Source organism: Trachurus trachurus, assembly GCF_905171665.1.
Source record: "Trachurus trachurus genome assembly, chromosome: 12".
In the NCBI taxonomy this organism is placed as follows: Eukaryota; Metazoa; Chordata; class Actinopteri; order Carangiformes; family Carangidae; genus Trachurus; species Trachurus trachurus.
The window spans coordinates 15320558-15333561 of record NC_139908.1 but is presented as its reverse complement, the minus strand read 5'-3'; the positions used below and the strand labels follow the sequence as shown (position 1 = coordinate 15333561).

Sequence of the window (13004 nt, the reverse complement as noted above, 5' to 3'; positions counted from 1 at the left end):
TCTGGGGAAACACAGAGCGAGACTTTAGTGGTAAAAAAGCCTTGTACTGTCAGATGATACCCACTTGACTCAGACTGCTGATATTAGCTTCCGCTGAGGTTTGAAACACATTTTTGCATAAGAGCACTGTGGAGTTTATCCTCCACCTCTTACACTTACGCTGCATGAAGCTTCACTACCAAACAGCAAAGAGTAATCCTTGCACTGTACCTATGTGGTTACAAGAACTGTTTTAACATTATCATTAAAAGTCCACAAATTAAATTAGAGGTTAACTCTCAGTAGCCTTTATAATGCACAGAACTCCATAAAAACCACGTTTGATTCATTATTCATCATGAACTGAACCTATGACCCAGGACTCCCCTAAGAATGAAAAGTAAGCAGTATGTGCACCAACTCCTCCACACAACACACTAACCTCATTTGATAAAAAAAAAGATTTAGATTGAGAGTAGGCTGTAACCTCTGGTCTTTAAAACAGATTGTATTGGAGTATTTCCATGTGTAGAGTAAACACACAACAGTATGACAAGACCATGCAGTGGGCTACGTACAGTTTAATGTATAAAGTTGTTATTCACAGTTCTGTTGTACTACCAGCAGGACACAGACCAGAGCTCACTCAGGTCATACATTAGTAATAGTCTCTGCAGATCATTTTTGCTCTAATATGTGCATTTTAGTTACAGATTTTAAGAAGTGTACAGCTCTGCCTGTACAAGTTTAAACTTTGAATGAACAAAGAAATATGGCAACAAAAACATTCATCATTTACACTGATACTCAGTGAACTGTCTTACTGATAATTCAATTAGTTATTTAGCCCTAATACTCTCTAACATAAAAGCAGAAGAAATTATGATTTTGTATTGCTATTACATAACTGAATGTGCTTTTTCCCCCCTTTTTTTTTTTTTTTTTTTTACTGCTGTTACTTTTCTACCATTATTTACAAAGCTAAAAAATATTCATTTACATCCCTGCCGTTCATAAAATAAAATAGAATAAAATGTGAGCCTTTGAATATAGATGAGATTTATTTTAGTCCAAACACATCATGTGCAAAATGCCTCCAACAAGTGTTGAAACTGAGACCATAAACTGCCCATGATCCGGTGCGCCTGAGAAACAGCTCCGGCCAGTGGAGAGTTGTGGTAACAACAGGAAAGTTCACGAGGTCTTAAATGAACAACGCACACTTCACTTCACAGGCTAGCAACAGGACTAATACATTAACACAGTGTGCTGTACCTCACTGTTACTGCTCTGTACAGTCTGCAGACAGAGGTTACACATCACTGACAGGATTTTCATCTTGTCATGACAGATTAACCTGACAGTCACTGTCACGGTTATTATCACTCATAACTGAGTTCTTAATTCTTTGTTAGATTTTGTTTTCAAACGTTTCCTTTGGCACTGAAGTTCAGGCTGCATGCAGAGAAATAAGACAAAGCAAAATCTACATTCATCTGATTCCTCATTAGTTTCTTTCAATTTGTCATCACCCACGCCTTATTCTCTCTGTAAGTGCCTCAAATAAAATGAAAACACTGAATAGATGAATCTGTCCAGGTTCTCAGGCTTCTGCTCACAGTCCAAACACATGCACCTTAGGTTTTTTGGCAGCTCTAAAGTGTGCATACCGTAGGTGTGTGTTGTTTGTCTCTGTGTGCCGGCCCTGTGACAGACAGTTGCCCCGGATGAACCCCACCTTTGCTCTTTTATAATACTTTTTGACCTTTTAAAATGCAGATTAACCACCACAAAGGATACAATTTCAGTCATTCAGAGGTTTGAATGTCAGTAGTTTATTTTCTTTGTCTTATTTCTCTGTAAATTTCCATCCACAAGTAAGTTCAGTAGCAGTTATTAAGTGCCTGCATTGCCTCTATTGAGCTTACAGGAAACAAAAAACACATTTAAGCACATTGAAGAGATAGGAACCAGGAAGAAAAAACTTAATATCATGATGTGGTTCAGTTGTTATCTGTCATTCAAATGATCAGGATCATTTCCCCGCACACAGCACAGCACACAGCTCTTCAATATACTATTCACGTGTCATTATGTTGGAGATTTATGCACGTAAATAAAACTCTTGTATCCCTTTTCTTATGGAGAAGGCCAAAATGAAAGGATAATAAATAAGAAGTTATTGTTTTACATAAAAACAGACATACAACTGCACAAATTTGAGCTAGAAAATATAAGATTCAGTACCTGCAAGTTACAATCGTGCAACAACACAATGTAGGCACCAAATCACGTTTGTGTGCAATGATAGTGAGCGTGTTTGGCATTAGATGTTATCGGATGAGATGTTTTATCTGTCAAATGACTTCCATCACTGATTTTACATAGATTTGATCTGGATATTATCATTATATGCATATCTACTATGTGATAAGAAGAATGGCCTCACTTTAGGCTCGTGGGCTTTCTCATGTGGGTTTAAATTACCAGTTTTAAAGGATTCTAAATGAGTCATCAAAATGTAAACCCTAAGCTCAACAGAAGGTTAATTGAGGCATATGACCATGTGATAATTTAACTATCTGAGGAAGGATAAATTCATATTCTTAAAAAAATAAAGAAAAAATAAAGGAACAATACACAGTTTAGCACCAATTCAAAAAGTCTTTATTAAAGTCAATTCTACACCTTTAATGTAACATTATAAAACTCATTGTCAGTAGCTGTGACAGTAGGAGTCAAACTGATCCAGTACAAACCAGACAGACAACATGTCTATGGACCGTGAAGTATGACAAGAAATCAAATTTCCTGACATAAGTGTATACCAGGGACAGGTTAACTGTTAACTTACCATTTTACATGATGTCCCAAGTTTCTGTTTTTCCATATGACTGATATTGGATGTTGGGTGTCTGACACTCAGTGGGGGGGTGGCATTATGATACCATCAAAAGAAAAGGAAACAGGAAACAGGAAAAAAGACACACTACAAAGGAGCAACAGAAGATAGCAAAAAAGTGTGAGAAGAGAACAAACATTTAAAAACCATTTGAACTATTTTTGAGGCTGGGCAATATTTTATTATCATTTAACAGCATTCAGCTGACTGAAAATGATTTTTTTTTTCATAATTACTACATAGATGACTAACAAATGAATCATAGTGCCCAGCCATAAGCTCTTGCATAGAAAAAGAAAGGTGAAGGTTGGCGCCTAGGCCATGTCCTCTTCCCCTTCCTCCTCAAATTCACCCTCCTCCTCAGCGGTGGCCTCCTGGTACTGCTGGTACTCAGACACCAGGTCGTTCATGTTGCTCTCGGCCTCCGTGAACTCCATCTCGTCCATGCCCTCACCAGTGTACCTGAAAGATTAAAAAAAAACACTTACTTCCTCTGATTTTTTTTTTTTTTTTTACAGTCATTATATGTTTATGTATGAATTCTGGGTAAGTACACATCTACGACATCAGTATTTTTCACTCACCAGTGGAGGAAAGCCTTGCGGCGGAACATGGCGGTGAACTGCTCTGAGATGCGCTTGAACAGCTCCTGGATGGCCGTGCTGTTGCCGATGAAGGTGGCGGCCATCTTGAGGCCGCGGGGAGGGATGTCACAGACGGCGGTCTTGACGTTGTTGGGGATCCACTCCACAAAGTAGGAGCTGTTCTTGTTCTGCACGTTCAGCATCTGCTCGTCCACCTCCTTCATGGACATGCGGCCTCGGAAGATGGCGGCGACCGTGAGGTAACGCCCGTGGCGCGGATCGCAAGCGGCCATCATGTTCTTGGCATCGAACATCTGCTGGGTGAGCTCAGGGACTGTCAACGCCCTGGAAAGACAGAGGTGATTCAATTGAGAATTATTTTAAATGCATTAAAAGCACCTGCGGGTCCGATACAGGCTCTAAACAGCGGGCTCCTCCCTCTCTACCTGTACTGCTGGCTGCCCCGGCTGGTCAGGGGGGCAAAGCCTGGCATGAAGAAGTGCAGCCTGGGGAAGGGCACCATGTTGACGGCCAGTTTCCTCAGATCGGCATTGAGCTGGCCGGGGAAGCGCAGACAGGTGGTCACGCCGCTCATGGTGGCAGAGACGAGGTGGTTGAGGTCCCCGTAGGTGGGCGTGGTGAGCTTCAGCGTGCGGAAGCAGATGTCATACAGGGCCTCATTATCAATGCAGTAGGTCTCATCGGTGTTCTCGACCAGCTGGTGCACCGACAGCGTAGCGTTGTACGGCTCCACCACTGTGTCTGACACCTGGGGGAGGGGGGAAGAGCGGAAAACAAAGGGAGGAAAAGGATGAGCATGAAAGCATAGAGGTATCTGGTGTCGAATGTTAACTTTAAGACATTTTGGCGCATGATGTGTACCTTGGGTGACGGCACCACACTAAAAGTGTTCATAATGCGGTCGGGATACTCCTCCCTGATTTTGCTGATTAGCAGAGTGCCCATCCCAGAGCCGGTGCCTCCGCCCAGGGAGTGTGTGAGCTGGAAACCCTGAAGGCAGTCGCAGCTCTCCGCCTCCTTCCTCACCACATCCAGGACCGAGTCCACCAGCTCAGCTCCTTCAGTGTAGTGACCTTTCGCCCAGTTGTTACCAGCTCCGCTCTGGCCTGTGTTATGCAAATAAATAAATATGCAAATAGACGTCTATCACAGTCTTGTAGAGGTGTGGAAAACTAATCATTTTAGTATTAAAGCGATGGATCAGCCCAAGTTAAAAAATACAGATTGATGTTTACATTTAAATTCTTACCAAAGACAAAGTTGTCAGGTCTAAAGACTTGACCAAATGGACCAGACCTAACAGAGTCCATTGTTCCAGGCTCCAAGTCCACCAGCACTGCACGGGGAACATACTTCCCACCTGGTGATGAAAGGCACAAAAAGGTGATGTCAAGAGAAAATTGACACAAAACAGAAACAACCACTCAAGCAACAAGCTGCTTGTGTTTCCGTCCACCACTATAATTACTATTTTTATATTAGTATTCAACACATACATGCCTTTTGAAACATTCACCATACAAAGCAAAGCAAAAGACTGATTCTGCTGTATGACATAACACCATATTGTTTGAACTGATGTGAACTACAGTTTTACAATCAATTATAAATGACGTTTGAATGCTTCCTCGAGGCAGTGAAGCATACTGAGGTCATACACAAGTACAGAATAACAAACTAAAAAAAAAGAAGAAGAGGAAAACCATTTGCAAAAGTGGTTTAGGAACTGTTAATAATTGCTTATAATTGCTAATAATGCTCAGGGACATATTCTACAACCCCTCATACTTAACCTTGACTTCCTTGCTATTTGAGTTTGTTGGTTTGTTGTATCATAGGATACAGTAACCAGGAAGGTGAGTCAGGAGAGACCTATGGGATTTCTAATGGCTTCTCTCTGAACAAGGACCCCCTGCAGGACTCCTGCGGTACTAACAACCCCAGAGGTATAGGATTACCTTGACTGCCTGCTTGAGAAATTATTTAATCTAACTCTGTAGCTCGGGAAAAACAAAAGCCCGTTGCAAAGTGAAATTCACCTGCTGCCTCGTTGTAATACACGTTGATTCGCTCCAGTTGCAGGTCGCTGTCCCCGCTGTATGTCCCGGTCGGGTCGATGCCATGTTCGTCGCTTATCACCTCCCAAAACTACAGTCGGAAATAGAGAATAAAGGACAATGGTTAAATTAGCCGACGAGCTAACATGACCGATCCTGAAACAGCCGGTCTATCATTAGCTGCGGCGCTAAGTAAGCTAATTTAGCAGCCCGCTGAAACCGAATTTAACACTTGCGGTACTTTTCAGCGACTCCAATTTCAAATTTCCCCAACCTTGGCTCCAATTTGATTTCCACACTGGCCGGCCTGCAGATGCACGATTTCCCTCATGTTTGGTCGAAATTGGAAACTTCAAAACCTCAAGTGAACTGGCACGGGGAAAAGAGAGTTGTAACCGCTCTTGCGCTCCAGCAACGGACTAACCTGAGAAGGCAGGAACGTTGCCAACTCCCAGTCGACCGATAAACGCGATTGGTTCAAAGGAACGTCAATCAAAACACGACGGGCATCTGATTGGACGAGAAAACTGGGTTTCGAGTTCTGTTTTTGATTAGTACTCTCGGGGCTCCGTTGCCTAGGTAACAGAAATTGAACTCAAACACAATAGTGTTTCTGTAGAGACTCCCTGAGCGCCGCTGTCGCGCTTGTGTCTATGCAACAGTGAATGACAAAGAACAAAAGGAGATCAAGGATTTCCATTATTTTGAATTGAATTGAATTGAATAAGCTTTATTAATCCGTAAGGAAATTCCTGACGCCAGCAGCCCATACATTCAAACAACACGACAGAATAGCAAACAAACAGCACCTTTAAAAATAAAAATGCTTGCTAACACTGGTGGCGAAAAGGTGTGTAAGAAAAAAAGAGTGTATTAAAAACAAAGTGCATAAAACACAACATTAGTGAGTCGTGTAGCCTGATTGCCCTGGGGATAATGATCTGATGAGTCATTCAGTTGAACAGTTTTGGGATCTGGCACCCACACTGAATGTGCTCTTAGATTTTTGTGTCCTCATGTGAACTGATTGTATTGTATGTATATGTTTATTATATAGTTATTTAATGTCTAACTAATCCTGCTCCCCATGCAGGAAAAGGGATGAATAATAGGATTGTGTGGAGCATAATGAAACTCACCTGATGCACTTATTTTCCAGTCATTTCCAGTTTTTGATATCTATGAACTACCAAATCAAATAATTGAATCCAAGTTTCAGGGTGTTTCTCCTTTAACACATACTAGGCTTTAACACATAGTCGAAGTATCATTATTCCAAATCAATATTTTATGTAAGGATTTATCAGATAGATGTCATTCAACACTTCAAGACTCAACTTTTTTGGCCTCTTGGCAAACTGAATGAGGCAATATCTTTTTTATTACTGTCTCTTGTATTGTGTTAGCATTTATTTTTGTCTAGAAACCATGAGACATCCAAAATGAAGGAAAAGAAGAGTGCAAAAAGGAAGGAACACAAGAGAGTGGAATTTGACAGTGAAACCATCCAGACCAGTGACAGGGGGACAAAGGGTTTCCATACACACACATTTACATAAACGCGTGTTGTCTATACATAACAACTCTGTTTTTATGGGTATAAAGTCTGCTTCAATCTAACTTATTCAGTGTTTTTTTTATGTAAACTGTATCCACTGCTACACGCTTAAGGTGAAGGTACAGCTATGGTTTGTTTGCTTTGGTCCAAACCCGAGTGGAAAAATGACCAATGCCTTTGAATGAGTGTACCTTTGGCCCAATCCCAGTGTCCACCCTAACAGACTTGGAGGCATGTTCCAAGTTAGTCCATGAGGACTTCCCCCTGCTTTCCCAGTGTTAAACCATGAAAACATGAAGACACTTTCCCAAGTGAAAAAGTCTCCAAATTTTGCCTGGGAATCAAAATTCATAGCAATAGGAATTCAAACACCGGGTTACCATGGTCGTCCACAGACCTCCAGAAACGCAAAAAAAAAAAAAAAAAAAAAATCAGAAAAAACAACAATCATAAAACAGAGGACATAAGATAGAAGAGAAGAAAAACACTTCCACATGTAAAAACAGAGCTCAGTGGTGATTCAGAGCCACAGCTGTGTTCATCTGTCCTACACGATGATAAATTCCATATCTGCTTTCATCAGGGCTGATCACATCGTTATCTTATTTACAAAAAGGGAGTGAAGAGAGGGAACAAAGAATGTAAAATCAAAAGTCCCAAACCTGCATTTGTATGCCACATATTTTTGTGATATGTCATAAAGTGCTGTCTCATTCCTCTTTCTAACATGAGCAAACCCATACCATACCCATGCCCATGCAGCCCCTCACACTCAACCACTTACCAGGTTATGTTAAATAAGTCTGTATGGGTTTGGTGGGAACATTTTGGACTGGGTCTCAGTTGGTCAAACATGGATATCTGTTGTATTCAAGTGGTCCCCTTATAGAGGAAATATCTGCTCTTCACCCAGAGCAACTCCAGCAACTTCACAGTGTCAAAGGTCAACACTGCCTACTAGCACATTCAGCGCTGTGTGTGGGACAGTAGAACGGTCTCTAATCCAGGCCTAACAATGACTGAGGAGTATAAGGTAACAGGTTTGTTCAGTTTAGTTTCCTTGAGTACCAGCCAGAACAACCAACTCCTCATATCCACATGTACACACTTGATATAACTATTATAACTATTAATACAACTCTCATTTGTTTCAGGTGAAAAAAAAACCTTTATTTGTATGCTCAATGCTTTTTAGGCAGACTGTATAATGTGTGAATCTTTCTGTCAAGCTCAACTTTGCTCTCTACAAACATGACACCGTAGGAGAACTGTCCACCAAGCAGCAGATTTGTTTGGACACCATATTTCACTGGGCTACACTAACTCATCTGCACAAAAATGTAACAAATTAATCCTTTAAAAATGTTCAGTTCTATGTACATTTCCTTATACAATTATCTAGTGGAAAGTTGTGCTCTTTAATCTGACAAAAACAGATTCTGGAGATTTTATATAAAGTTATCCACATTATTATAACTCTGTTTTGTACAATTCCAGTCGAGAGCAACTCCTCTTGCTTAGAAAAAGTCTGAGGCTTTTCGTCTCTTGGGAAGCTGCAGCAGATCGTCTGTGAGTGACGTAAGGTCCTGTGAGCTTGGGGTCTTGGCTTTGTTTGGCGTTGATGTTGGCGTTCCCGAGGGAGTGGACGGGCCACCGAAGGGAGACTTGCAGCCGATGAGCCTGTGTGAGGGTGATGGGGTGTAACTTGCTCTCAGTGCTTTGTCCGTGTATTTGCTGGATGTCCGGTTGACGAGCCTCTGCAGGGCCGGGGTGAGGGCTGGGCTCAAACCTTTAGGTGTAAGACTGCAAAACACAAGATGAGGTGCTTGGTGAGTACATGACAGTAGTAACTTCTCATTGTATTACCTGTGGGAGCAGATCAAGTGTAAAAAGTTTAATGTTATTACCTTGCAAGGTTCTCTGTGACTTTCCGCAATGCCTCCTGTTTCTTTGCACGGTTTTTAGCTGCAGCTTCGTTAGCCATCTTTAAACCCAACCTCTCACGCCGTCCTGGCTCAGGAATCTACATGAAACAAAATGTAACCTGTCAATATTTTACAACTTAACAAAATATAGAAGCCAATTTTGATTGAACAAAGCCTTGGAGCAGCTACCACTGAAAGTTCAGCACCTTAAACGATGGGCCGTGGTTCCTCTCAACGTATGGGGTGTCGGATCCATCCAGACGGAACGGGGTACTCTCGATCTCACCCCACGTCATCAGAGGTGACTCAGCTACACCTGAGAGGATGAAAACAGCTTTCAGAAATCTACACCATGTTGAAAAGATTACCGGGAGGGTGGAGGAGGATTTTAAAGACTTACCAGGTGCAGGGGAAGGCGTTCTTTCAAAACCATATCCATTCACGGTGGGAGATTCATGGGGGATGAGCTCCTTCCCATCAGGGCCGACTTTACCCTGTTTGAACTGGACACACATACACACACAAAATTAACCTCAGCAGCACCACACTTCAAAAGTATGGAGCACATTCAGGTGAAATGCAACATCATTGCTTATTTAACATCATTCCTTATTTATTACCTGTGCATTTAGAGCGGCAGCCTGTTGAATCTGGCTTTTGTTTAGAGCTTTGCTGAATGGGTCCCCAACAAAGCGCGTATTCTTGTGAACCACCTCTCTTGGCTTCTTAAAGACAGCATCGTCGTCTTTAACACCTTCATTGGAAAATGTGACAAACAAATAAATTCAATTATTAAGCTATATGTGATCAATACTGAGGATTTATTTTTAATATACTGTATATCTTACCTTCTGGATAATACATCAAGGCGTTCTTTGCTTTGTACTCCCATGTCTCCAATCCAGCTTTCACACATTCGAGTGCTGCCTTCTCCATCGATGGTAAAGCTAGGTTCTCCTCATGGCGCTGAAAAATATCAGTGTTTATGATTGTTTTCACTGTTGTCTGAGGGTGTGCAAAATCATCATCGGTCAGTTTAAACTGTTCGGTAAGCCAGGAAAAATGCTGCTTATCAACAATTAAGCCACAGCCAAACTACCTGAAATAAGATTTCACTAAAAACAGTCACCTGTAATGTAAATAATCCTTTTGCATTTGCTTTGAATTTAAGTAAAACCTGCACTGCACATGCTTACCTGCTTGAATTCAGCCTCAGCCTCATATAACCAGGCATGCCTCAGTTTCTCCTTGTCTTTTGCCAGATCCATTATCTGTTCAAACGATGCGTTATCCTCACTGGTATTCTTAGCGAGGAAACGATCCAGAGCGGGCAGCTCTTTCTCTTCCTTGTCTTCATCTTTGCTCTCTAGAAAAACAAAGCAAAGACAGATACATGATTAAATTACTGTTAAGCCCCTACAAATCCATTTATTTCAGTCATATATATCCATTTATATGACTAAGAGAAGAGAAGAATCATATACAGTACGTGAAATTATTTAAAGAGGAACTTTGTAAGTCCGGTCGCTTTTCCACTGTTTTGCTAACCCTCCTCTCGGCCATGTGCATTTGTTTACAATGAAGCTGGCGAGAATGGCAATCAATAGAGCGGTAGATAGATATATATCATACGATGGTACGACGTGTATATGTGTGTACTAGTCTTATCTGTCATGTTGACAAGATAAGACTACAAGAACAAGAAATTACAGGTTACGGGGTGTGTTTGTGCCACAGAGACGAGAGCTGGGACATCGGGGCGGTGGCTCTGATCTTACAAGGTTGGTTTTCAGCCAAGAGACGCAAGAAGTGACAGGCACGTGGAAGGCAGAGAGCCTCCATTCTCCCTCCTAACAAGTTAAGCCATTTATTAAACCATCACAATCACTCCAAAGCTGTTTTTAAGGTAAAATTTGTAAAAAAAGATACAAATCCTGCATAGTTCCTCTTTAATTAAGATGTCAAAAGGTGTAATACAGTCCCGTGAGCTCATGTAAACACACAAAGGTGAAGCTGCATGTTAAATTACTTTCTCTTCAATTAAAAGATGAATTACTTACCCCTATCTAAACATTTACCACCACGAGTAGAGGCCGGAGACGCTGCGCAGCCCACTGGTGTCTCAAAGCTTGCTGGGGTGACATCTGAGAGGACAAATGGAAAACACAGTTGTAAGCACCTCCATGGCAACCAGATCAAATGTCTGGTGAACACAAATTTTCTTAAACCAGCCCTTTAATCCATATTTGAATGATACTCACAGGGTGCAGTGGATCGCGGGGTTGATTTTGTCAGAGATGTCCCGTATCGAATGGATATCTCTCTCATTCTCTCAAGGTCTCCACTTTCCTCTGCCTCCAGGTAGTCCTTCTGTGCTTGTAATTTTGTCACATCTGGGAAGAAATCCCTCTGGATAATCTTCTCCAAACTCTGTAAGACGAACACAAGTAGGTACAGTTGACTTGGGAAATAATGACATGTTCTTTAATACTATGCAAGTGTCACTTTCTCGCTGATAGATAGACTGTTACTACTTGACTTACTTGTGTCCCAAAACAAAACAGGCCAATAATAATTTTGATCATAAATAACTAATCTGTAAATAATTATCATGATTATTCTATCTAGTCTATTAAAACAGACTGAGGTGCCAACACAACTGCTCGTTTTTACTTTCTTTCTCTCTCACTTTTCCTTATAAACATCCTGAAACCTGAAACACAATACTTTCTTATTCCCTGGTTGGAAAAGAGCAGGGAGAAGATAGGCTATGTCTTATATTGCCTGCCCCTCACTCAATACATAATTATTCTGAAATAATCTGTCAGTCACTGAGCAACAGTCTTACAATAAAGTAAACAAAACAAACAAAGTTTCAATATGACATGTTCGCATTAATAATAATGGAAGAAAAAAAAGAGTTAGTGAGTTATTAATTACGTGTGTCGTAACTTCTGACTGTGATTTAGGAGACACTAGCCTTTTCTGGTATAGCACTTTGTCCAAAATACTCTACATGACTATTAATTAACAACAGTCTTGTCTCTGCGTGTATAGAGTAGAGCAAATAATATTTTTTGAACCCAATAACTTGATAACAAACTTCCCAACTGTATGATACCATATGAAGGCCACAACAGTGTTACCACGTGACACCAAAACATTTAAAGGGACAACGAGGAGTTTTGGAAAAGCGAAGCGTTTTCACACTACATTTTTGAGCCTCCGCGCGCACCGTACATTTCTTTGACCGGGCGCAAGACGGACTCATGTTTTCATTCATCAATAATTAAAGTCAGAGGTTCAAAGAGGTTCACATACCACCGTAGTTCCGACCATAAACGGCGATGCGGCTGCGTTATTCTCATGATTCGCAACGAAGGAAACGCTGGTCGGCTCGACCAGCACTTCCGCCACCACTAATAATAACAAAATAACGATAGAGACAGAACGATATATTTATCGAAAATGGGCCCATTAACAAGTGTGGGTAGCGGAGATTCATCCACATTAACGTGAGACTTTTTTATAACCGAATAGAAACTCCTCGTTGTCCCTTTAATTACCTCAATGTACTGCTCCTCATCGAGCACATTTCTGTTCATCTTGTCGGGGTCCGTCTCCTCGGGCTGCTGCCGCAGAGCCACCGTGGTGACCGTTGCGGGGACGAGGGTCCCGGACAGAGCTTTCCTCACGCTGGCGCTGCCCTCCATTGTGGCTCCGCTAACGGCGACCGCTCAGCCACTAAACCACGACTTGGAGGAAAGAAGGAGTCGCTTTTCTACTTGAGGAACACCACTAAGGTATAATAATAATAAATAATATCCAAGACACCGTAGATAGGAACAGCTGAGGATAAAACCAGCTTTGACCAGCGATGCTAGCTAGGTTTCGGTCAACAACACAACACAGCAGCAGCAGCAGCGTACAAACGACGTACTTCCGTACAGCCAGAAGTGCGTCACCGGATGTTCACGA

At 41.6% G+C, this 13004-nt stretch overlaps 2 protein-coding genes across 2 annotated transcripts; both read right to left on the bottom strand.

The window, feature by feature from the left end:
- Positions 1-2623: 2623 nt before the first annotated feature.
- Positions 2624-5984, bottom strand: LOC310995261 (tubulin beta-4B chain-like). The gene is made up of 7 exons (XM_083984267.1): positions 5818-5984; positions 5526-5634; positions 4736-4846; positions 4348-4592; positions 3912-4234; positions 3466-3810; positions 2624-3343 (listed from the first exon to the last, which is right to left on the bottom strand). The coding sequence occupies exons 1-7, from the start codon at positions 5872-5874 to the stop codon at positions 3196-3198; spliced, it is 1338 nt and encodes a 445-aa protein (XP_083840393.1). The 5' UTR covers positions 5875-5984; the 3' UTR covers positions 2624-3195.
- Positions 5985-8286: 2302 nt separating this feature from the next.
- ess2 (ess-2 splicing factor homolog) lies at positions 8287-12931 on the bottom strand. Its single transcript, XM_083982973.1, has 10 exons — positions 12593-12931; positions 11288-11456; positions 11087-11170; positions 10223-10392; positions 9875-9992; positions 9647-9780; positions 9427-9529; positions 9233-9342; positions 9009-9124; positions 8287-8904 (listed from the first exon to the last, which is right to left on the bottom strand). Exons 1-10 carry the CDS (start codon positions 12737-12739, stop codon positions 8619-8621), a joined length of 1437 nt encoding a protein of 478 aa, XP_083839099.1. The 5' UTR covers positions 12740-12931; the 3' UTR covers positions 8287-8618.
- Positions 12932-13004: the final 73 nt, after the last annotated feature.